Consider the following 25,303-nt stretch of genomic DNA (forward strand, 5'->3'; position numbering starts at 1 on the left):
TAAACTATAATGTTGTAAAAAACTAGAATTTTTTTAAGCCAACACCTGAAACTTATAGGAAAAAGTTTTGTGAGCATAGACGCAAGGAAGATGAAAATCTATGTGAATATATTGCTAAACTGAGCACTTATTTACATAGGTGGGTGAGTGGATGTCAGGCCACCACTTTTGAAGGGCTGGCAGACCTTTTGGTGAGGGAACAAGCACTTAGCACTTTGCCTGATGATATGAGGATCTGGTTAGCTGATAGACAATGCTCTACTGCAGATAAGATGAGGAAGAAGGGAGACCTATATATAGCAAGCAGCGCATCACTGCACAGGAAGGGGACACCCAGTGCGGCTCATGGGTTTAAAGGAACTCATGGTGGGCAGCCCAGACTGCCCCAATAGAATATACCAGTAGTAGGGGGAAGCCACTAGTCCAGGTACACATCCAGGATCTAGGGTTAAACATTTTAAATGCAACCAGTGGGGCCATGTAGCATACAGATGTACATGAAGGTAAGGTGGGGAACAAAATGTGGGAGAGCCAGTAAGTGGGAACAACAAAATGCCAACAATAGGTTGTCTTAAGACAACAAGGGTACCACACTACCACAAGAGGTTATATCCTATCTTAGTGAACGGCAAGGAGACCATTGCTAAGAGAGACACAGCCTTTGACATAACCATTGTGAAGCCTGCAATGGTTACAGAGGACCACTACTTGCCTGGGCAGTCTACTCCAGTCAGAGCTTTAGGAGTGACCCCATTGCAAATACCTTTGGCTAGGGTTCACCTTGACTGGGAGGGTGGAAAAGGAAGCCAGCAAGTAGGTGTGTTTAAGGGGATTCACTTCAGAAGCTCAAAATACTGAAATCTCGACTGTCAGTATTTCTTGCCCAAGAAGTGGAATCCACAAAACAACGAAAACTAAAAACCATGAAATTCAAAACCTCGAATACCGGAAGTTTTGAATTTTGTGGTTTTACTACACACACACACACACACACACACACACACACACACACACACACACACACACACACACACACACACACCACCCATCACACAAACACACACAATCACTCTACTACATGAAAGCAGGGGGGCAAACTCACCTGCATGCTTCCATGTGGGGGGCTGCACCCCCCACACCCCTCTACTTAAATATTCTCACTCCGAGATTGCACTACATACACACACACACACAAAACACCACCACACAAGCTACTTTCTCTTCGCACACACACATCATAGCAACAAAACATACTGACACACACCACAGCCCCTACCCAAACCCCTTAACACGCACACACTTACCTGAATACATAACTTCAGCGGAACTTTAGAAGCACGAAATTCAAAACCTCTAGTATTCGAGGTTTTGAATTTTGCGCTTCTAAACTTTCGCTATTATATGGATTCGGCTTCTTGGGCTCGAAATATGGAAATTTGAGATTTCAATATTTTGAGCTTCTGAAGTGAATCCGTTTAAGGATATCCCTGCAGATGTCCTGATAGGGAGTGATTTTGATAAGGCAGTACCGTGTGTTCATGCAGTTACACGCATTAAGGCTTGGAGACAAACATGTGGGTCTGGTAGCCTGGGGGTGACCCAGACAGACCACACACTTGTAGCCAGGACTGCTGAGGTGGCTACTTCAGGGAGGGAGCTACCCTGTAGCAGTGAGACTGAAGGAGAGCTACAGCTGCTTGTGGGTATTGATGTTTCCTTGGATAGAGTGACTGCAAGGGCAGAAGTGAGTAGTAGTACCCAGGCGGACAGTGAGGCACTGCTGTCAGAGGATACCAGATGTCCTGTGGAAGGGGAGCTGGGAAGAGTTACAAAGAAAAAGTTGAGATAGGCTCAGCTCTCAGACACTACATTATAAGGCCTGAGGCAGGTAGCTAGTGAGGCACGTGATTCTCAAGAGAAGGGGGAATCTGTATACTGGGAGAAAGGGTTACTGTATAGAAAGTGGACCACTGAGGGAGGGCAAGAGGGTGAGAGAATACAGCAGTTGGTAGTGCCTAGAGCCTACCATCTGGCATTTCTAGCCATAGCCCATGATATACCCTTTGCAAGTCATATGGGCATAAAATGTACAAAGAGATGTATTATGCAGAACTTCTATTGGCTTGTGATTTCCAGAGATGTAACAGGGTACTGCAGGACATGTGAGCAGTGCCAAAAGGTAGGCAAGGCAGGAGACAAGGTGAAAGCACCTTTGATGCCTTTGCCTGTGACTGAGGAGCCATTTCAGAAGGTAGCTATGGATATTGTTGGGCCTCTGAGTACCCCAAGTTCCACAGGGGAAAAAGTATATCCTAGTGGTAGTAGATTATGTTACAAGATACCCAGAGGCAGTGGCTTTGTCCTCCATTGAGGCAGAAAATGTGACAAATGCTTTGTTAGAGATTTTCAGCAGGGTAGTTTCCTAAAAGAAATACTGACTGACAGAGGTGCCAATTTCATGTCAGACCTGATGGCTTGCCCGTGGAATTACTATGGGGTGAAGCAACTAAAGAACAGCCCCTACCACCCCCAGACTAATGGTCTTGTTGAGACGTTAAACTCTACACTCAAGTCCATGCTACAGGCATTTGCAGACCAGTTTAAGAGGAAATGGGACAACTATTTGCCCCATCTGTTGTTTGCTTACAGAGAGGTTCCCCAGAAATCCACAGGGTTTTTCACCCTTTGAGTTGTTGTATGGGCATAGGGTGAGGGGGCTTCTAGACTTAATTCATGATGAGTGGGTGGGTGAGTGTGAATCTCACAAGGAGCCTGTTGTGGTATATGCCTTAAACCTCAGGAAAAGGCTCAGGGAACACATGGGGTTGGCCCAGGAAAACCTGGCAGAAGCCCAACAGCAGAAAAAGGTATGGTATGACAGGAATGCTCGTGATAGAGAGTATGCTGTAAGACAGCAGGCAATGGTTCTCACGAGTCTATATTAGAACATCGAAGTTTCAAAACTTCGAATCTTCTAATATCGAACCCTATTCAGTGAAAGCTGAAAATATCAAAGCAAAAGAAAAAAAATTTTTTCCTAGGGAAAGAATTTGGTTGTCTGTTTCTGTTGCTTCAGTATTTTCAGCGCTGCGGTGGAAAGTTACGGGTCAGGTTCAGGTAAGTGTGCCATTGAGTGCGGGTTAGGTTAGTTAGGGTTAGGGTGCGGCTTAGGTATGTGTGCAGTTGTGTGGATGTGAGGGTTAGGGTGGGTTAGTTGAGTTAGGGCGCGTGTTAGGTATGTGTGCGATTGTGTGGACGTGAGGGTTAGGGCGGGTTAGGTGAGTTAGGGTTAGGGCATGGGTCAGATAAGTGTGCGATTGTGTGGATGTGAGGGTTAGGGCAGGTAGGTGAGTTAGGGCGCGGGTAAGGTGAGTGTGCGATAGTGATGGACCTTAGGGTTAGGGTTTGGGTTAAGGTAAGTGGATAGTTAGTGGTGTGTGTATAGTTTAGTGAAGAATTAAGTGTAAGATTTTAGGTGTATGTGTGTGGATTGCTGTTTGCTTGGTGTGCTTGTGTTGTGTGCATGTGTTTTGGAACAGCAAATTTTTTCCCTAGGAAAAACTTAATTGTTCTGTATGTTCATTGTTTTCAGCTTTCACTGAATAGGGTTTGACATTAGAACATTCAAAGTTTTGAAACTTCGATATTCTAATATAGACCCGGTTCTCATTCCTGTCAGACACAGCAAGCTGCAGGCAGCCTGGTGGGGACCCTACAAGGTAGTAAGGAAGGTCAGTGATGTTAACTACATGGTGGAACTGCTAGGCAGGAGGCAGGTGCACAAATTGTACCATGTTAACATGATGAAACATTACCATGATAGGGATGCCCTTGTGCTGCGTATTTGCAGTGGATCGCAGGAGGAGTCTGTGGGAGATCTCTTCACTGATCTCCTCGGTGAAGCTCAGAATGACACCTCAGTGGAAGTGGTAGCAAAGTCCCAGCAGCTATCTCCTACCCAGGTTCAAGAAATCTGAGCAGTGTTACAGGAGTTTGGGGACATGTTCACTGGGAAAACAGGGTGCACCCACCTGGTGCAGCACCAGGTGGATGCAGGACCCCAAAGGTCTATTAAGCAGGCCCCTTATAGGGTGCCTGAGAGAGTCAAACAGACTCTGAGGGAGGAGATACAGGAAATGTTGGAACTAGGGGTAATTCAGGAGTCCAACAGTCCCTGGGCCTCTCCAGTGGTGCTGGTGCCAAAGACAGATGGCAGCACCAGGTTCTGTGTGGAGTACAGGAAATTAAATAATCACACAGAGTCAGATGCTTACCCCATGCCTAGGACAGATGACACCATAGAGCAGCTGGGTCGGGCTAAGTATCTTACCACCATTGATCTTACCAAGGGTTATTGGCAGGTGTCCTTGACTCCCAGTGTTAGAGAGAGGTCAGCCTTTGTGACTCCTTTTGGCTAGTATAAGTTCACCAAGATGCCCTTTGAGTTGGAAGATGCCCCAGTGACTTTCTAGAGGCTGTTAGATCATACCATAGAAGGAGGAGGAGATTTCACCCTTGCTTGCTTAGATGATATTGCCATCTACAGCCATTTCTGGCAAGAGCACCTTCAGCATGTCAGGGAGGTGCTGGGCAGACTACAGAGGGCAGGGTTGACCATGAAGCTGAGCAAATGTCAGGAGGGTATGACAGAGGTCTCCTACCTGGGACATAAAGTTGGGAGTGTTAAGGTTAGGCCAGAACCTGCCAAAATGGAAGTCATTCAGGCATGGTCTGTGCCTGTTACAAAAAAGCAGGGCATTTTTAGGAACAGCAGGTTACTACAGAAAGTTTGTCCCCAGTTAAAGTACCATAGCTACTCCCCTCACAAACCTGACAAGGTAAAACAGGCCAGATAAGGTAGTGTGGACCACAGCATGTGAGCAGGCATTCCAGAAGCTTAAAGAAGCTTTGGGAGGACCTCCTGTGTTAGCCAGTCCAGATAACAGCAATGAATTTGTTGTGCAGGTGGATGCTTCAAACCATGGGGTGGGTGCTGTACTTAACCAGCTTTCTTCAGAGGAAGAAAAGCATCCAGTGGTTTATCTTAGTCATAAGCTCCAACCCAGGAAGGAATGCTATGTAGCTGTAGAAAAGGAATGCCCAGCCATAGTATGGGCACTACAGAAACTTCAGCTTTATCTCTATGGAAAGAAGTTCACTGTAGTTACAGATCACACTCCCCTAACATGGTTACATCAAGCCAGCCAGCAAAATGCCAAGTTATTAGGGTGGAGCCTAGGGTTGCAAACATATGATATGTCAGTGCAGCAGCACAGTGGGATTAGCAATGCCAATACAGATGGGCTGTCAAGACAGGGAATGGGTAAGATATACCCAGATAGACTCAACCCTCTCAAGCAACATTTCTCAAGGGACACTTTTAAAACTAGCTTGAGTTCTTGGGGGAGTTGGGGATGTGATAAAATGAGAGCTACCGGCCTAGGTAGATAGAATTTTGTAAATAATTCTACATCATTGTAAATATTAATATGATCCACAGGCTTGTGTTACAAATGTAAAAAAAACTGTGTTATGTGCTGAGCTTCAAACATGTAACCACAGTGCACCCTGCTGGAAGAAAGCAGAAATGTGTATAAACTCTATGTCTATGTAATGTATGTTTTATGGTAGCAATTAGGACATACAGAGCTAACTTGCAAACTTGAAAAAAATAAAAACTTTATGACTGTGTGTGATCTCAAGCTAAGAGACAGGGTGTCTGGGCTAGGAGTTTCTTTCAATTTGTCTTAAGACAGAGATAATTACTAGGTTTCACATGTAATGTGTCTTTTTTTGCTCAGTGACTTCCTGGCAGCTGCAGATCATAAAGAAATGTTAAATTTTAAGTCTCTGTTAGCCTGGAAACTAAATCAGAAGTGACAAGAATGATGTAATCTGAAATGACTCAGTAGTAATGTGTATTATCAATTTAAGAGCTATCTCAGAGGAAAAGATGTGCGTTTTGTATTTTGTTCTGAATCTGACAACAACTCACCAGCACTTGCTTTGATCTGTAAGTAGGATTTAGATATTAGTATTTCTCTTAGAGATAGATCAATATATAGCAAGATTAGTCTAGCTGTTTTCTATATTTATGTCAGTATTCCCTGTGATTTCTGAACTCTCTATTATCACTGTGCTGAATTAAAAAGTATTGTATTGTGTTTTTATTACTTATTATTAAATATTTTTAAACCTTTTAACTGTGGCTATTTTGTGTAGAGATAATTTAAGCTCTTAGGATACTTGCATGTATTTGGTGATACTTTACAAACCACTCCAAAAGCCTTGCTGTTCGGCACACTTACCATTTGGATAATAATAACATTACACAGTAGAACTGGACACCCTTTAGTAAGGGACCTTAGAGTAGCTGATAATAGTAGTTGGTGGCAATGATTACTACTTTATAGCCTGGGCAGAAGAGGCATAGCTAGTGAACCTGTGCCAGCTTTCCCCAGGAGAGCCTGTGTGTTTGTATATAAATGAAATCTCAAAGTGTGTGTGTGTGTGTGTGTGTGTCAGCTACTTAGGCAGGGAAATGAAGCAGTGGCTGGGCAGAGAGTGTACTGGAGGTTTTGGCTTGAATAGTCAGCTGAGATCTGAACCCTATAGCTGTGCCAGTGGGGAGTCTCATTGGGGTTCTTGTGGGAAAGGGACAAACCAGCCCCAGACTGATTGTGATCTCTGTGTGCTCTTAAGGAAAACTGTACTTTACTGTGTGTGTGTACTTGTTATCCTCCCAATGTGGAAACCCCTCACTGGTGCTAGTGTGTGTGGATTGAGGCTCCTTGATTACTGGGCCAGTGCACAGGCATCACAGATACTATGAATCTATTTTTTAGCAGTAGGAATAGTACTTTTGTAATTTGCTACCTTTTTTATAAGAGAGGAGTGTCTAGAAGTTATTATTAGAAAACAGACCAGAATATGAAATGCAACTGTAGCCAATCCAGACTTCACCTATAATATCAGATAAAACACTTCAGGTTGCATCACAGGAAAATTTTACAACTATGTGTTTATTCCCAGTCAGATAAAATGCATAATAGTTGAGGGTTGCTTTTAATTTGCCTTTCATTTCTGTTTATATCTATATCTATCTATCTATATATAATATAATATGTATATGTATGTGTATATATATATATATATATATATATATATATATGTATGTGTGTGTGTATATATATACACACACACATATATATATATATATATATATATATATATATATATATTCATAGGTTAGTACTAAGCTAACTGCCCTTGCAAGCCATTTTAAGCTTAGCCAGTTATCCCTTGTGAGACTCAAACCCTGCACCTTGTGTTTGTAAGGCAAACACCTTAACCATTAGGCCACCCTCCCAACCTAATATATATATATATATATATATATATATATATATATATATATATATATATATATATATATATATATATATGTATGTATATATATATATATATATATATATATATACACACACACACACACACACACACACACACACACACACACACACACACACACACACACACACACACACACACACACACACACACACACACACACACACACACACACATATATATATATATATATATATATATAGATAGATAGATAGATAGATATATAGATATGGATCTAGGACTTTTGATTGAAAGATCAAAAGTCCAAATCCATTATCACCAAACACACTTTAGTGAAAGCGCTTTTCACCGAAAAAGCGCTTTTGCTCAAGTGTGTTAAAATAATAAAAATTAAAAAAAAACAATAAATTAACATTTATGCAGAGGGGCAAGCCACCCTGCACACCCCCCTACTTTATTATTGTCACTCTGAGATCGCACTACAGTGGGAAAAGGGAAAAATTTCCTTAACCACACGTAGTACAATCTCCGCAACAGTCACTCCCCAACAACTCTCTCTACCTCCAGGCATACTTCCGCGAAAGTGCTTCTTTGGTGAAAAGCACTTTCGCATGAGTATGCCCGGCAATTTCAGATTCTGTGAAATGGCCGTTCGCACATTAGTCCCAGACCCATATATATATATATATATATATATATATATATATATATATATACCTGTCATATTGACAAAACCAGACTTCCCTGATGACCACATCACCGATGAACGAGATCACCGGCAATGGTGAGTAGTGCGGAACTGGATGTATTCCCATTTCTACAATGTGGTGCGATCTCAGAGTTGGTATATTTAAGTGGGGGGGGGTGCAGCTGGGCTTGCTCCTTTGCTTTATACATGTTACTTTTTGTTTTTTAGTTGTATTGCAGAAACGGGAATACATTTCGTTACATAATACTTATACTGTTTCGGTAATTTGGTTATCAGGGAAGTGTGGTTTCATGGATCTTATATGGATCCCTATATATATATATATATATATATATATATATATATATATATATATATATATATATATACACACACACACACACACACACACACACACACACACACACACACACACACACACACACACACACACACATATACATCAGAGATGATATTACCACCACTGCTTTCCAGTGCTTTACTTGTAAATATGAAAAACAGTAAAAAAAAAAATTTGGAAACTGTTTATTAAGCTGTTAATGCCTTGACCCAATGGTCTTCTAGGAAGTTATCCAGTATAACAAACAAACACACTTAAAAAATACAATTAATTAAACATAAAATAAATCAATTAAAATGAGAAGCAGCCAATAAATGTAATCCAAAAGTAATATCTATTCAATCTCTTGGTTTAAATCCTTTAGTTGTAAAGACCTTTTTACTTATATCTGCTAAGGTTATTGTAACTGACAGTGCCATTCTAATATCAGGATATGTATTTTACAGCAATATGCCTTGAAATATTTTAGAGGTGTAGTTTACTTCAGAAAAGGGAAACTAATCTAAAATGCAAAATGTGTTGCTTATTTTAGAATATAGCTTGTTATAAACAAGAACTAAAAAGTTAAATGTCAATGTGATTCCTATTGCAAAAAAGACTAGAGGAAAATAGAATAACCATTATTTTATTTGCAAAGTGTGGCATCTAGTAACTAGGGAGCACACTATGCATAGCTATCTGAAAGTTAGTTTCATTTCAGTAGTCTTTCTTAGTTGAACTTTCTAAAAATATATCGATGTCTTTTTCTTTCCCATGACTGACAGAAGATTTTCAAATCACTTGCAATACATGAACTGAGTAGTTTTAGTCAAAACACATTTTGGACAATGGACTGGTGCACAAAGTGACTACAGGTAGTCTGTCATTCAATATATGTGCATATATGTAGAATCTAGTACTCATCTGGGAATCAAATCCACCATATTGGTAGAGATGGCCAAATTCCATTCTAAGCATGTTATGTTACTAAGCCACACCTTCAGCAGTGGCAAGTGTAGTGGCAGCTATAAACTAATCAGTTAAACCAGCTCTCACTGCTAAAACACCATTTGATGCCCTGAACTGGAGCAGTGGTCATAATGTCAACAGTATTCCATAAATGATGATATACCCTAGAACTGGAACAGTGCTGGCTATGGCAACAGTATTCTGTTAACAATGAGATACCCTTGAACTGGAACAGTGCGTGTAATGGCAACAGTATTCAGTAAATGATGATATACTCTAGAACTGGAACAGTGCTGGCTATGGCAACAGTATTCTGTTAACAATGAGATACCCTTGAACTGGAACAGTGCGGGTAATGGCAAAAGTATTCTGTAAATGGTGAGATGCTTTACTACTTCGGCTTTGAATCTAAATTCAAATGCATGCAAAGAAATGTGTGTAAATATTAGAACTGTCACTAGTGACCACACACCTAATGAATTGCAAAATGGTATAAAACTTTCTCATGTAAGTACATGTGACAGTGGCTCCCAGAGTAACTAAATGCTTCTTTTTAATAGATCCATGAATGATGTGGATACAGAATGTACCTGTTATTTTGTCATTGAATTATAGCTGGTATTTTGAAATTACTGAGGATTTATAAATAATGCAGTATTGATCTTGTCAATAAAGTTGTCACTTCTGCTTAGGGTTTATGCACATATTACCTTTTGTGATGTAGTTCTTAGGATCTTCTTTGCTGACAAGAGAGACATTTTGCCTTTAGGTTCTTCTTCTTCTGCAGCAGTCACTTCTTCCTCCTCAGCTATTAAATGGATTATTTTCGAAGCTGCTTTATCACCTGTCTGAACCTCGATTTGTATTTTCTCAATAGAACCTTCAGTGTGCACTGAAAAATCAAAATTGTAGAGTATTCATGATGTTAAAATTATATTTAATTTGCTCTTGTATGAAATTTAAAATGGATGAACTCTTATAAATGAGATACCTGGTTTAAGAGAAATCTGAACCTCCTTTTCTCCAAGCAGCATGTAGAGAGGGGAGTGCCTGACAAATGCACCAGATTGTGCTGTAGTTTTGATACAAGCTTCCAATGCTAAATGTGTTGACTTTGTACAGACTTGGTAGGTTTTAGGATATTTTGATGAATAAGATCTTTGTGATTCGCTTGAACTGTATTTTGACTTCATTAATAAATCTTCAGAACTTTGCCGTTCCTAGGGCAGAAAAAAAGTTCAGCTTAATAAAAGTTCCTTACATAATTGTTGTATTGATTACTTCATTTATTTTACTTACAGAAAAGATTTGTCTGGATTCAAATTCCTTCTTTGTGATAGATTCTGTGTCAGCTGATGGAGGGAGTACTGGAGTTCGTTTTGTTGTATCATAATCTTCTTTATTCTCTGACACAGCAAATGCCTGGGCTCTGTAAGTTTATTTACAAACAGTTAAGTCATCGTCAGAAATACTTACCAAGCTTTAGAACTCAGCTTATTACTTTTTCTTCCCCACCCCATAAGAGATGCCTTATAGTTGCCCACTTACATTTTAGTTCTGGTACAATTTTTTGAAACATATTTATTAAATATGACATTTAAAAAATGTAAAATGACATATACAGCAATAGAGAAAATAAACAAACCATAATATTTGTTTTGTTATTTTCATGTAGTATACATTTTAACAATTTTTATTCACTCCAGTGTTACATAAATTGCCCAATGCCTGCCTTCCCTTAAATTTCAATCCTCCTCCTGAAAAATTCTATTTATTTCCATGTACTTTGTTCCTTCTCTTTTTTAAAGAACGCACTTCCAGTTCTTTTATTTCCTTTCTAACATTCAATACTTCAGGTACAGAAAGTTTAGATTTTGATTTAAATTTTCTAGCATTTGCTTTTCTATTCCAGACAACAGAATTACATTTAATAAGGCCTCACCTATCTGGACAATTCAGAACCTTTATTCCAGCTCAGAAGAATAATTCCCTTAGTTAAAATAATTTGCTCCCCCAACATTTCCAAAGTATTCTGTAGAAAATTTTTAAAATGTGCTAACTCATTACATTTCCCCAAGAAAATGTTCCCAGTTACCCCCCTCTCTCTGTCTCTGTCTCTCTCCCCCACTTTCCCAATACACTTCTGTTATTTGCAATATGCCTGTTGAAAAATTATTAGAAGTCGTCTTGGGGATTTAAAAAAATCTGTATGTAACCAATTCACAGAAATAGTCCTAAACCCTGAGGACTTTGTTGAATACCTGAAGGCCATGCACGTCTTCCCATTATTCCTTTGAATACTGTCTTTCCCAATCTTTTCTAATCTACTCCGATTGATTCTTATAGTTATCAGGCAATATTTTATATGCCCTTCTAATATGCCTTTTTTATAGTGTCATCTGTTCCAGATGCAGTTAAAATACTACCCGGCTGATATTTCTTTCAGCAATCCCCAACTTCCTTTTCTCTTTGCCTATCCTCTGTTATCAATCCCTAGTAGGAAAAGTAATACCTAAGCTGCAGTCCAAACTTCAGCTTAGCCTCAGCCTACTCTGTTACAGGCTCCTTAATATTCCCTAATAAATTCCATCCCCCCTTCTCTACTTTCTATACCTGCTATACTATACCCTACTATACCCCTGCTATACCCTACTTTCAGTCACACTCACTTTAGGAAAATGTTCTAATCATCGCTGTTTTTTGTATGAAAATAAGTGTTTCTTTGTATCTTTTCAAAATTATCCAAATTATATTTTTTAGTATTATGTTTTTCCATCATGTATCTGTTTATATACCATTGCTTTCACCAAATTCCCAGCTTATTTCAATTGTCCCTTTTTTAGATGTAATACTGGACAATAGTGGGGATCGCCTTCGGACTACAGTCCATAGAAAGTTTCAAGACGGTATATTTTACTTTATGGCCCATAGTTGTCACCCTCCCCATACAATTGAAGCTGTACCTTTTGGATGAATTTACTAGGCTTTATAGGCTTTGTAGCAATGAGGTAGATCTTGATAGAGAAATACGTAGGACTATAGAAATGTTTAGAAAGAGAGGTTTCAGCAATAAAATATTGAGGAAAAGCTGGGAGAAAATTAATAAGAAAAATAAGAGTAGAGTAATAGGTAACCGGCAGGGAGATATGACTAAAGACAAAAGGGAAATCATGTATTTTACTACTACTTATAGTAGTTTTAGTCCGGTGCTTGTGAAACTGTTACACTTTTATTGGGGTTATATTACACAATTTAAAGAGATCAGTGAAAATATTAAAGGGATACCAACTACCTCATATAGGAGAGGCAGAAATTTGAAAGATTTTCTAGTAAAAACTAAATGCACTTTTCCTGTGATAAAAATGAATAAAAATCTTAATGAGTATGGAATAAATAGTTGTGGTAGGTGTAAAGCTTGCAAGCATATTATACAAAGTTTTAATAAAATTAATGGCTTGAAATTTCAAGCTAAGTGCTGTTTCAGTCGTAACACAGAGGGCATTATTTATACCTTAAGTTGCCCATGTCGCAAGTTTTACATAGGACAAAGTAAAAGGGCATTTAAGGTTAGACTGTTGGAACACTTAAGAGACATAGATAATATTAAAAAAGAAAGCTCTGTAGCGATGTACTTTAACTGGGTACATGGAGGAAACAGTGAAGGATTAATAGGGTCTATTTGGAAAAAATAAATATTCATACAGATGGGGATGAATTTTTGAAAAATTAATTATTATTAAAGAGTCTGTTTATATTTTGAAATATAATACTATGATCCCGAATGGGCTAAATGCAGAAATGAATTGGAGATGTTTATTGAATGATGTTAAGTAATCAATTAATTGTTTTACTGGTTTATTGATGTGGATATATAGGCAGGTGGATTGTTTTGTAATGTTATACTCCTTGAAGGCTGACTTTTGCCGAGACATCAAAGTAATAAACTGTGTGGATTCTTTGCCTGGTGGTCTTTTTATCTGGTTCTGTGCTTCATGAATTTGTGGTTGTATATAGGTTCCTTAATATTCCCTAATAAATTCCATCCCCCCTTCTCTACCCGCTATACTAAACCCTACTACACCCCTGCTATACCCGACTATACCCCTACTTTCAGTCACACTCACTTTAAGAAAATGTTTTAATCATTCGCTGATTTTCTACAAAAATAAGTGTTTCTTTGTATCCTTTCAAAATTATCCAAATTATATTTTTTAGTATTATATTTTTTTCCTTCATGTATCCATTTATATACCATTGCTTTCACCAAATTCCCAGTTTTTTTTCAGTGCCCTTTGTTTTCCCTACACTTTATATGTAAATCAACTCATGGGTGTTTATGACTTGTAACCTATATTCTATCAAGCAATGATCCTATATTTTAATTTTAGTGCAATTTGCCTCTCAAGACATATAAAATCTGTTCAACATATATATTAAGTAGGTGCTCACATCAAATGATTTCACAATAAAAATAATCACATGCTGTGTTGTACATGACAATTTTTGAACAAATATTCATATATTTAAATAGCTCACACATTGGGCTTGTAAGTCACAACTCCATGAGTATGCAGTAATATATGTTTAGTGAATGTCCCAGCATGCACTAGTGTGTGTGTGTGTGTGTGTATGTGTGTGTGTGTGTGTGTGTGTGTGTGTGTGTGTGTGTGTGTGTGTGTGTGTGTGTGTGTTTGTGTGTGTTCATTAATGGTACTAATAAAAAAATGTGATCTGCTGTTGTGTTTTAAGAAATACTAACAATTAAACTTAACAAATCTCTATCTTGGTAGAAGTGGTATTGAAGCAGAACAATACCTAGCATGAAATACAGCTACTCACACTGCACACAACATGTGGTTATTTGGTTACACAGGGTAACTAATATAGCTACAAGAGCTCTCATTTTCAGATAAATAGAGCTGACAGCTATGGAAGTTTGCAAAATAAAATTATTTGTGATATCAGGTACTAAATTATGAAGGTGCCATTCTTGAAAAAAATATTTGTATTGTTGCAAAAACAGTACATTGCTTTGTTTGTTCACAGTGCATTCAGCTGTTTTAAAGACGAATGCTCTATTACACATGGCAAGCTTTGACTTATACTTGTCCTCAGGCATGGTGATGCTCTTCTTAGTCTCAGTATTCTAATATTCTGTTTGCGTTTCCACTTGCAGGGAATATTGCTTCAGGTTTTCAGTCTATTTTTTAAAAATGTTTAAATTCAAAAGCTACTACAGCCAGACATTACACAGCACTAGGTCTTACTACATACATATACACATATATACATGCAAATATTTCAAGTGTAGGTATTAATGCCCTTCTTGCCTACCAATATGCCAAAACACTTGTTCCCATAATAAGTGCCCAGGCTGTTGTTAAAAAATATAAACTAGTACTTGCTTTAATGTAATCTGGTAGTCTGTTCCATCCATCAACTGCTCTCTCAGAGAACCAATTAGTATACTTCTCATTCCTATAGAACCCTCTACACAGGTTATCTGATGATTCTCTAGTACTTTTTGTTAACCCCAAACATTCACAGAGGTAGTTGTCCCTAAATGCCCTATATAACTGAATAAGATCTCCTCTTTGAGATCTGTAAGAGACAAGTTCAGATATCTCAGTCTTTCATAATAATTTAAATTTTCACAGTGATGGATGCCCTTGGTATATTTCCACTGTACTCTCTCCAGTTTACTCATGCTTGTTTTCTATTAAGATTTACATATTGCTAGTCCATACTCAAGTTTTGGTCTAATCTAACTAACAAACAATGGCTTCATCGTTTCTGATTTCCTAGACTTTATAAATATTTTTATACAACCTATAGTTGTATAACTGTCATTAACCAATTGGTTGACATGATTAGAAAAACTCAAAGATGGCTCTACTCATGTACCCAGGTCCTTAAATAAATTTACAGTTTCAATCATTGTGTGCTGTATTAAATATTCACCTTTCAATTTATGTCTCCCAAATCTCATATAATTTGTTTTTGATGTATTTATTAACATATCATTCCCCTGTGCCCAAATGGTCAATTTAGTCAAGTTCTTTTGCAGACATGCCTTATCTGTAACACATGTAATCAGTTTACCCAATTTCAGGTCATCTATACATAGACTATAGAAAACCTCAGATGAAAAAGCTAGGTCTGAAAGATACAATCTAAACAAGTAAGGGTCTAGGACAGAGCCCTGTGGGACACCCTGACTGTAACCAAAAATTTCACCTGTCCAATTGCTGTATGATACTTGCCATGTCATATTTGTAAGCCATGCAGCTATCCAACTTATTAAGAGTACATAGATACCTAGTTATTCTAATTTATTGATCAGTATTTTGTGTATGACCCTGTCAAATGCTGAAGTTAAGTCTATATAAATTATATCACAGCACAATATTTCATTCACAGCTGTTATTATATTATAGAACATCATGTTACAGGTGATAATAGATCTATTTTCAACATATACATGCTGATATATGGTTTCAAGTCCCAACCTATCCAGTTCTGACAACAACTTATCCAATATTACCATCTCTATTATTTTTCCTCAACATGAAAGTAGACTTAAGGGTCTGTATGAATCTGGTTTTGTCCTACTCCCCTTTCCTTTAGAGACAGATTTAATAAGTGCATGTCTCCAATCTTGAGGAATCTCCCCATATTAATATGACCTAATGAATAATAGATATAATGGTACTGTAAGGTCTTGCTGAAGTGTTCTCAAGTCATTATTACTAATTCCGTCTCCTCATTTGTGCTTTGTTTGGATCCAGTTTGCAAAATTCTTTTACAATGTAAACTAACTTGATTCCAGTTTCTATGGTTACCTGGATGTCAGTAGGACAACTCCACCCTTTGCGGAGAAAAGCAAGTACAGCAAGCAAAACCAAAAACAAACAAACAAAAAAATAGAACCCAACCAACGTACAGCAGCTCGACAACCCCTGGTATTGTTATCTAGTGTTCTTAAGAGGAAGACAGCTATGTTATAACATATTGTGTTGGCTGAATTTAAATGTTACATATTTTTGTATTTATATATTTATATATTATATATAATATATTTCATCTTAACTTCAGTTAATTATTCACAATTCAATTGATTTTATGACTAATACATATATATATATATATATATATATATATATATATATATATATATATATACTGCATTTAAGCAGACATGCACATCAGTTTAGCACTATGTTTTTCAAAAATATGTTGCTTTATATAATTGTATGACATTATTTAAACTATGCACAATTTTAAAATCTAATTGGCTACAGGTTGTTATATTTAGTCCTATGTTGTGGTATAACATTCACTCTGATGAAGTCTTGTACGATTTAAGATGAAAATGCTCACTCCTTTTAAATTTAATAAATGAGTTTTCACTGTACATTGGTCGGGTTCCATTTTTTGTTTTTACCCCCTTTGTGGAGCCAAACTGTCTTACATAAGATTTTTTAAATATATCTATAATCTATTGTGCCTGAGAATAAATTTTAGAAGCTACGTAGAGTTTATCAGTTTGTATGTCTTTACTCCTTCCACATCTTATGTATCTATAACAAGGTTTACTATTATGCTCAATATCTTTATATAAATTTGCTTCAAATTTTTCTTGACATTGTCTCATACTGTGCTTAATTTGTTTGGCCAGCTTGTTTATTTTAGTTTTCAAAGTTGCAGTTTGACCTCTCTTTAATTTCTTATATTTTTGTCTCTCACCTTAATCAGGTATCTTGTCCTTATAAAAATATATCCCCCTAATGTTATATGCAGAGATCCTGATGTTACTTTTTTTTTTACTTTTTGCACTCAGTTTCTCTTTTACAGCTTTCCACATTCCATCTGCAGTTTTTCCACTGAACACATCACTCCAGTTAGTTTTACATAGTGACTGTTTTGCTTGCATATCATCTGAAATTAATCTTCTGTGCATTAGTTTAGATTTAAGTTTGGCAGAATTGTCTAGCAGCAAATTAACCTTTATACCCCATGATCACTGCACATCAATGGTGGTAAAACTTGACATGAAGTAACAGTAATTTCTTTAGGAACACAAACAATGTGTAGAATGCTCCATTCCCTGGTAGGTTTTCTTAAAATCTGAATTGTTGTTCTTAAACATACATTGTGAATAATTTCCTCACTAATATTGTTGAATCAATATTATTCCAATCTATTTCTGGTAAATTTGAAGTCCCCAGCTAATATTATTCTTCCCTCCTGTGTTTCACACAAGAAATGCATGAATTTCTCTATTTCATTAGTACTTGACATTGGTGCTCCCTACACTCCAACAATTGTTATATGTCCCAGTGTCATCTTTATTGTCACAGTTACACAGTCTATAGTATTGGTGTTATCATTAATAATCACAGGCCCCATAACTATCTTTAATCCCCATCATAACAAATCCACCCGATTTTTGTTAGAATGTCTCTGACAGTAAAAACATTTATACCCTGACAGAACTGGTTTCCAATCATTGTTCTTTAACCATGGTTCACAAACAATAGCAACATCAATCTAATCTAAACCTAACAGATTTTCCAATAAAAAAATTATTATTAAAGCTCCTAGCATTAACATCCATCAGATATGCATCAAATGCTGCTATCTGTGAACTGTTAAATTTTCAACCTGACAAAAATCCTGCCTAGTATTTGTCAAATATTGCAAAATATCTACTGTAAAAATGTTCTTCCCTGATCTTGACGAATGCACACCATCCTGTCTGAAAACATGTGTGTCCAAAGCTAGGCTTGTATGCTCTATACATTTCCATTTTTCAAAATGGAACATTTTTTCCATGTAGGTATTTACCCAAAAAATCTTTTCATTCACATTGACCTGACTATCCCTTCTATATGTGATTTGTGAAAAAGTATGCCCTAGCACCAGTACAAGCTATACTATATATCTAAGTGGGCTGTAAGTTCCCTACGAACAGTGAGCGAGTCCATGCAGATGAGTTCATGAGATCATATCATTTGTACCAAAATGAATGGAAACACCTGTAAGTCTTTACATTAAGGCATCCCAAGGCTTATCTCTATTTTTGCATAACATTATTCAGTTTTCATTATCTTCTCTGCAAATGTAAACATGAGTTTGTCTAATCATTGAAACTCCACTTACAACCATATCTTTTCTGACCAGATCTGAAAAATCTTTAACTTCTAATATAGTAATATCTACTCTATAATTGTTACAAAAATTGTCTTTATCACCATCAGTCTTATTAATCCCACTGTTTTCATTGCGTATTAAATTTGCAAGCATACAGTCCTCATCCAGTTGGCTTTGTACATGCACAACTTGAGCCATGTAGTCAACATCTTGTCTTTCTCTTCTTCTTTTTTTTTTTTTTACAGTAATCTTCTTCAATCCTTCCACGTTCAGTTTTCATTTCTTTCTTTTTACCTGCACCTCTTCTCTTTTTTATACCTTCTCTTTTGGAAAAAACTATGCTTTTTCTGTAGACTGAATGTTTTGTGATAGAAAAATGTTAGCATTCTCTGCACCATAACAAAGCAGTGTCCTTTGTAGCATGAATTCTCTTTACTTTACAGACATTTATCAGTTTTTTCCTTCCTTGTTATTTGCTGTGAGCTTCTTCCTTTCTTTCGTTTTTTTTTTTTTGTTTGTTTCCTTTTAAACATTCTGAATCCACAGATTGCTGAATACATGCATCCAGAATTTCGAAGCTGTCAGGGCCATCATCTTGTTTCATAGAGGTTGAATGATCTTTACAGAAAACAGATAAGTCATTTCCTAAATATGTTCTATTTGTTCTTTGCCTAACATTACTTATCTCACCAGTCCAGTCATTAATATATGTCACAACAGTTTTCCAAGCCGTGCCAATTGCCCAAGTTCAATCATCATCACTAAGTCTAGATTTACTTCTAATAATGTAAGCAAATCATCCTACCTTTTATGAGGAACACAGATCACCAGTGTTATCAGATGTTAGCTTTAAATATGCATAGCATTTATTACACTGCAAAAGATATTTGTGCTTTAGCAGAACATTAATGGCATACTCATTTAAGGAATCCATATTCGGCTTCAAATAAAAAAATTATAAAAGAAAAGAATGAACAAAATCAGTAACCTAATACATCTAAGAGAACTTAAATCAAATTATATGAGAAAAATCACACAAACAATATATAACTAAATACTAAACTAAGTACAGTAAGTTGTTGTTCTGACCATACAAGATCTGAAAATCAGACAAAAGCTATAATTCCTTTATGCCTCATGTAGTAGCTTCTGCTCACTATTGCTTGCAGTAGCACCTCTTTTTAACAGTAAATATTAATAAATCACTGGATTGTCTTCTCTACAGTCTTTGTGAATTTATAGCTGAATAAGCCCCTTGGGAAGGCTAGAACGTGCCTGTCTAAAACATATCACTTTCTAACAACCAACAGTGAAATTAAAGATAAAACAACAAAATATAAATCAAAGTAAATCTTCTTGTCTACAAGCTAGCACTTCCTTCCTACAAACAGTGAAAAAAGGTGGTAAAAAATAAAATATAAATTCAAATAAAACTTATCTTACCAGTCAACTGCACAGAAAAATCACAAACCAACATAGAATTGTTTAGATAAGCTCTGGATCTTGGTTACAATTACTGAATTCCTTTAATTGCAAAGAATTGCCAGAAATGTATCAGTTAGTAATATTAATGTCATATTTCTTTGACATAGTAGAGAATAAATGGAATGCATCTGTCAGTGGTATCTTAAGTCAATTTTGTCGTCTTGCTTCCAGCGCTATACTATGGACCAACATACCCTATGCGTGTCACCTGGTAGATGTTTGCTCATTGCTTTAGTCATTTACAAGAAAAATCAATATAATAGAAGACAGAGTAGTCTTTTCTCATATCTGATCCTGGAGATATTAAAACAGGATAAATGTTTTGTTTTTTAGTTTTCCCCCTAAAATTTGCCTAAGCTAGGATATGTCAGCTGAATCAAAATAAATGGATAGCTGATATGAGGTCTGTAACCCTTTCTGTTTTATCTGAATATTGCTGGACTGACTCTGCTTAGATTTTTGTATATTTCAAAAATAGGTAACATCTACTATCTGGTCAGCAACTGAATCATCTTTTCTTGAATTAAATAGATTCAAACCTGTTAGTAAACTATAAACAAAATGTTTATCAATGACACAGTTGATTAGAGAAATCTTGTCTGAACAAAATACAACAATTTTATTTAAACTTCTCTGCAAAACATATTTTATGTACTGGGCATGTATGTAAGGTACTTCCACTATTACTCATAACTGTCACATTAATAATGAAAAAAAAACTGGTCATGGAATTACATCACATCAAGGTGAAAGGTATTCCAATGAGCAACTCATTCGATGCATATAGATAACTGCAACCTAGATTTTCCAAAAGAGTGTTACAGCCACATGTTCTGGCTTCCTCAAGGGGTAGGAAGACAGTGCATCAACCTTTAGCTAATCCCTGACAAACAAGTTGATGACTTCACTTGTACCAGACAGTGCATCAACCTTTAGCTAATCCCTGACAAACAAGTTGATGACTTCACTTGTACCAGACAGTGCATCAACCTTTAGCTAATTCCTGACAAACAAGTTGATGACTTCACTTGTACCAGACAGTGCATCAACCTTTAGCTAATTCCTGACAAACAAGTTGATGACTTCACTTGTACCAGACAGTGCATCAACCTTTAGCTAATCCCTGACAAACAAGTTGATGACTTCACTTGTACCAGACAGTGCATCAACCTTTAGCTAATCCCTGACAAATAAGTCGATGACTTCACTTGTACCAGACAGTGCATCAACCTTTAGCTAATTCCTGACAAATAAGTCGATGACTTCACTTGTACCAGACAGTGCATCAACCTTTAGCTAATTCCTGACAAACAAGTTGATGACTTCACTTGTACCAGACAGTGCATCAACCTTTAGCTAATCCCTGACAAATAAGTCGATGACTTCACTTGTACCAGACAGTGCATCAACCTTTAGCTAATCCCTGACAAACAAGTTGATGACTTCACTTGTACCAGACAGTGCATCAACCTTTAGCTAATCCCTGACAAACAAGTTGATGACTTCACTTGTACCAGACAGTGCATCAACCTTTAGCTAATCCCTGACAAACAAGTTGATGACTTCACTTGTACCAGACAGTGCATCAACTTTTAGCTAATCCCTGACAAATAAGTCGATGACTTCACTTGTACCAGACAGTGCATCAACTTTTAGCTAATCCCTGACAAATAAGTCGATGACTTCACTTGTACCAGACAGTGCATCAACCTTTAGCTAATCCCTGACAAACAAGTCGATGACTTCACTTGTACCAGACAGTGCATCAACCTTTAGCTAATCCCTGACAAATAAGTCGATGACTTCACTTGTACCTGGATCACTAACTGAAGTTGAGGTGATGGGAATACCAGCAGTTATCCTTCATAGTCATAAGTAGGCCTATATGTTCCTTTATGTCTTGTATGGATTTTATGATATAATGTGTTATACTTCTAATAAAATAAGTATAAGCATACCTGTACAAGAAATTTAATGATTTAGTTTACATAAATGAAAACAAAAAAAACTTTGCATGGGAAAGACATTAGAAGGCATTACTTGTAACAGCATGCAACAACATACATACACTATCAAAATGGGTTACTTACTACTATTATTATTATTATATTTAAAAAAAAGACTGGACAGTCATTGCACGTTTTACCTCAGAGTTATAATTTCATTTTCTTGTTGAACAGGATCAGTTTCTAACTTGAAATTTTCTTCTCTTATGTTTAAGCTTGCTGCAATGTTGACAGGAGCAGATGCTCTGGCCTTAATATTCAGTTCAATTGCACTTCTGAGGTAAGGTGTGTTGACTCCCATGACAGCTACAGCATGTGTGATTGCACTGTAACAAAACAATAGTAATATAGTTTGCATAACATTTTACATTTTTTTCTAAGTTGATATGGTAGTTAATACAATTTGCACACTGTTTTTAGAAACCATTAAATACCTGGGAGTAGCTTCAAGTCTCAGATCAATCTTTGAGTCAAACAGCTCAGCAAATCTAAACTTTTCTGACACAGATGGCTTCATCTGAATTTGACCTGAGATGAACAGATCCAAATTAATAATTACACGAATGCAAGAAAAGAAAGAAAGAAAATAATCAGAAAAAAGGAAGCTTTATATTCATTAATACTTACTGCTGATTCCAGCAGCTGCTACTGCAGATGCATGTAGCATAACTTCCAGAGGAAGCCCTACGCAGGTGGGAATGACCCGACGAATTTCTGCTACAAGCATAGGTTTTGACCAACGTGTGTTCATGCCACTCTGAAGCTGCCTGATAATCTTCTGCATTGGAATGGCTGGATCTCTTGGTTGTTTTACAGCCTTAAAAGAAATGTAAGCATTGTATTAGATTACAGTATTCAAGCAGCATCATTTATAGGTGTGGTGCAGAAAATATTACTAAAGTAAAACATATTTTTCACCTGTACTATCTCTTCAATATCATCTTTATTGAGTCTTCCAAAAGCAATATTTTGGCCAAATATCTTCAGATAGGCAGACACTAATGGTTTTCCTGATGGAAGATTTCTCCATCCAGATAGCTATAAATATAAAATGTAGTAATTATGTTTTTTCTTTAATTTAATAAATTGCAGTAAACCAAGGTACAACAGCATTTATTTCTCCCATTCAGATAATTGAAATGTATTTAAGTTTTCACAAACTGAATATCATTAGCAGTAGTAGTGCCAGCTCAGAAAACAATTCTAACAGGATATCAAATTTTAAAAAGATCATACCATAAGAATACATTTCATAAAAGAATAATGGTATTATGTTTAACCATAACAGACATACCTTATTTAAGCAATAACCCAAGCCTGGGTGTGGGTAATGCTGGATTTACCCACAGTTGGTGTGGTTTGGTCACGAGGGTGAAGCCCGAGTGGCCAAACAAAGACAACCATGGGTAAATCCAGCATTACCCACACCCAGAAGTGGGTTATTGCTATTATACAATGACATTATTTAAGAAAAAAATTACTTACTTTTCTTAAATAATGGCATTGTATAATGCCTCCGTGCTGCCCTTCTTCAGCTGTCTGGTATTCTGCGGCAGTTCTGATGTGCTGCGCATGCTTATGCAGTATATCAGAGCTATGTGTGGAAGCAACTGAGAAAGGAAGATCTCCGTTACTTTTTAAATGTGTCTAGCTATATAAAAAGAGTTTAACATAGCGAGATAGCTTTAAAAAAAGCAACGGAGATCTTCCTTTCTCCATTGCTTTTTTTAAAGCTGCTTCACTATGTTAAACTCATTTAACATAGCAAAACAGCTTTAAAAAAGCAACAGAGAAAGAAAGATCTCCGTTACTTTTTTAAGCTATCTTGCTATGTTAAACTCGTTTAACATAGCGAGATTACAGCAACGGAGCTCTTCCATTCTCCGTTGCTGTCTAAAAAAAAAAAAAAAGACTTGGTATAAGTCTGATTTACAACGGGCACGCTGATTATTTTGGAATATTGATGGGGGGGGGTCATTGTATAATCATCAATATACCATATTTGACTGTAATGAACCAGATTTGCAGTGCTAGAGAATGCTGACCTGGGTGCCGCACAGCCAGCTAGAGACTTCCCCAAAAACATCTGGCATCAAAAAGTAGTTACAAAATTTTATATGGACTAGATAGCCTTTACAAGTTAAAATTAAGACCAAGGCTTTCCCAGAAGGAGATGTAAGCATCCTTTTGCAGCCAGCAGCATTTGAGATACTTATAATAGCTTTGGAAGTTACTTCCCCACAAGGAATCATTAACTGGTCCTAAATATCTGAGACCAGATGAGAAAGGTGCTTTTAGCCAACTGCAAATAAAGAAGCAGGAACTTGAAAAAGAAAACAGTGGATTTTGCATAACCTGAATGATTTCACCCATTGGCAGCTCTAAATTCTGTGTTAGAGGCTTAAATTAAGTTAGAATAAAAAGATGGCCTGCTATACAGTTATTTCATGTTTCTTGGAAAGGATGTTGAGATGACTTTCCATGTTATACCTTCAGTAAAGTGGACTCTATTTATTTCAACTTTTTTTTTATCTACTTAGTTCAGCTACATCCTTCAGAAAGGCAAACCTGTTTCTGTCATGCCCTAGTACTTGCAAGCATTCATTCTCATGTTAAATACTCTCCACATGCGGAGATTTGTACAGTCATCTGCAGTGATTCAATACATTCCACCACATCTGTGTATGTGACAATGTAGAACTTGTGAAAAGGAACTTAATCTGCGTTATTATTTGAAAAATGAAAATTGAAATGAGATTTTGGGAAAAAAAATATAGGCAAAGTATATTTTATTACTTGAAGTGATGAGGACTTTTCTGATGCTCTTGCAGAAAGAAGGGGAACTACAAGAGAACAGTGCAAATAAGTTCTACAAAGCTAACGGAAATGTCATAACATTTTCATAAGGCATGTGAGAGCTTCGGAAAAGCAGAGAAGAATGTATTGAATCTGCAGTGATTCAATACATTCCACCACATCTGTGTATGTGACAATGTAGAACTTGTGAAAAGGAACTTAATCTGCGTTATTATTTGAAAAATGAAAATTGAAATGAGATTTTGGGAAAAAAAAGATAGGCAAAGTATATTTTATTACTTGAAGTGATGAGGACTTTTCTGATGCTCTTGCAGAAAGAAGGGGAACTACAAGAGAACAGTGCAAATAAGTTCTACAAAGCTAACGGAAATGTCATAACATTTTCATAAGGCATGTGAGAGCTTCGGAAAAGCAGAGAAGTTTTATTGTTGAAGGTATTATTACAGAGAAGGATTTGTATAAGGATCTTCAAGT

The 25,303-nt window shown here is 36.7% G+C and overlaps 1 protein-coding gene across 1 annotated transcript in view; it reads right to left on the bottom strand.

The window, feature by feature from the left end:
* The window catches only part of LOC122813595 (vitellogenin-like), a 108,423-nt gene that overhangs the window by 42,497 nt on the left and 40,623 nt on the right, over positions 1 to 25,303 (bottom strand). Inside the window, exons 16-22 of the mRNA XM_044086006.1 lie at positions 22,931 to 23,050; positions 22,640 to 22,829; positions 22,447 to 22,540; positions 22,153 to 22,338; positions 10,668 to 10,797; positions 10,360 to 10,588; positions 10,079 to 10,260 (exon numbers count right to left, since the gene is read on the bottom strand). Coding sequence (XP_043941941.1) covers positions 10,079 to 10,260; positions 10,360 to 10,588; positions 10,668 to 10,797; positions 22,153 to 22,338; positions 22,447 to 22,540; positions 22,640 to 22,829; positions 22,931 to 23,050 — 1,131 coding nt within the window. The remainder of the gene's footprint in view (positions 1 to 10,078; positions 10,261 to 10,359; positions 10,589 to 10,667; positions 10,798 to 22,152; positions 22,339 to 22,446; positions 22,541 to 22,639; positions 22,830 to 22,930; positions 23,051 to 25,303) is intronic.

Source organism: Protopterus annectens, chromosome 10.part0, assembly GCF_019279795.1.
Source record: "Protopterus annectens isolate FY-2018-M chromosome 10.part0, PAN1.0, whole genome shotgun sequence".
Classification (NCBI taxonomy): Eukaryota; Metazoa; Chordata; order Ceratodontiformes; family Protopteridae; genus Protopterus; species Protopterus annectens.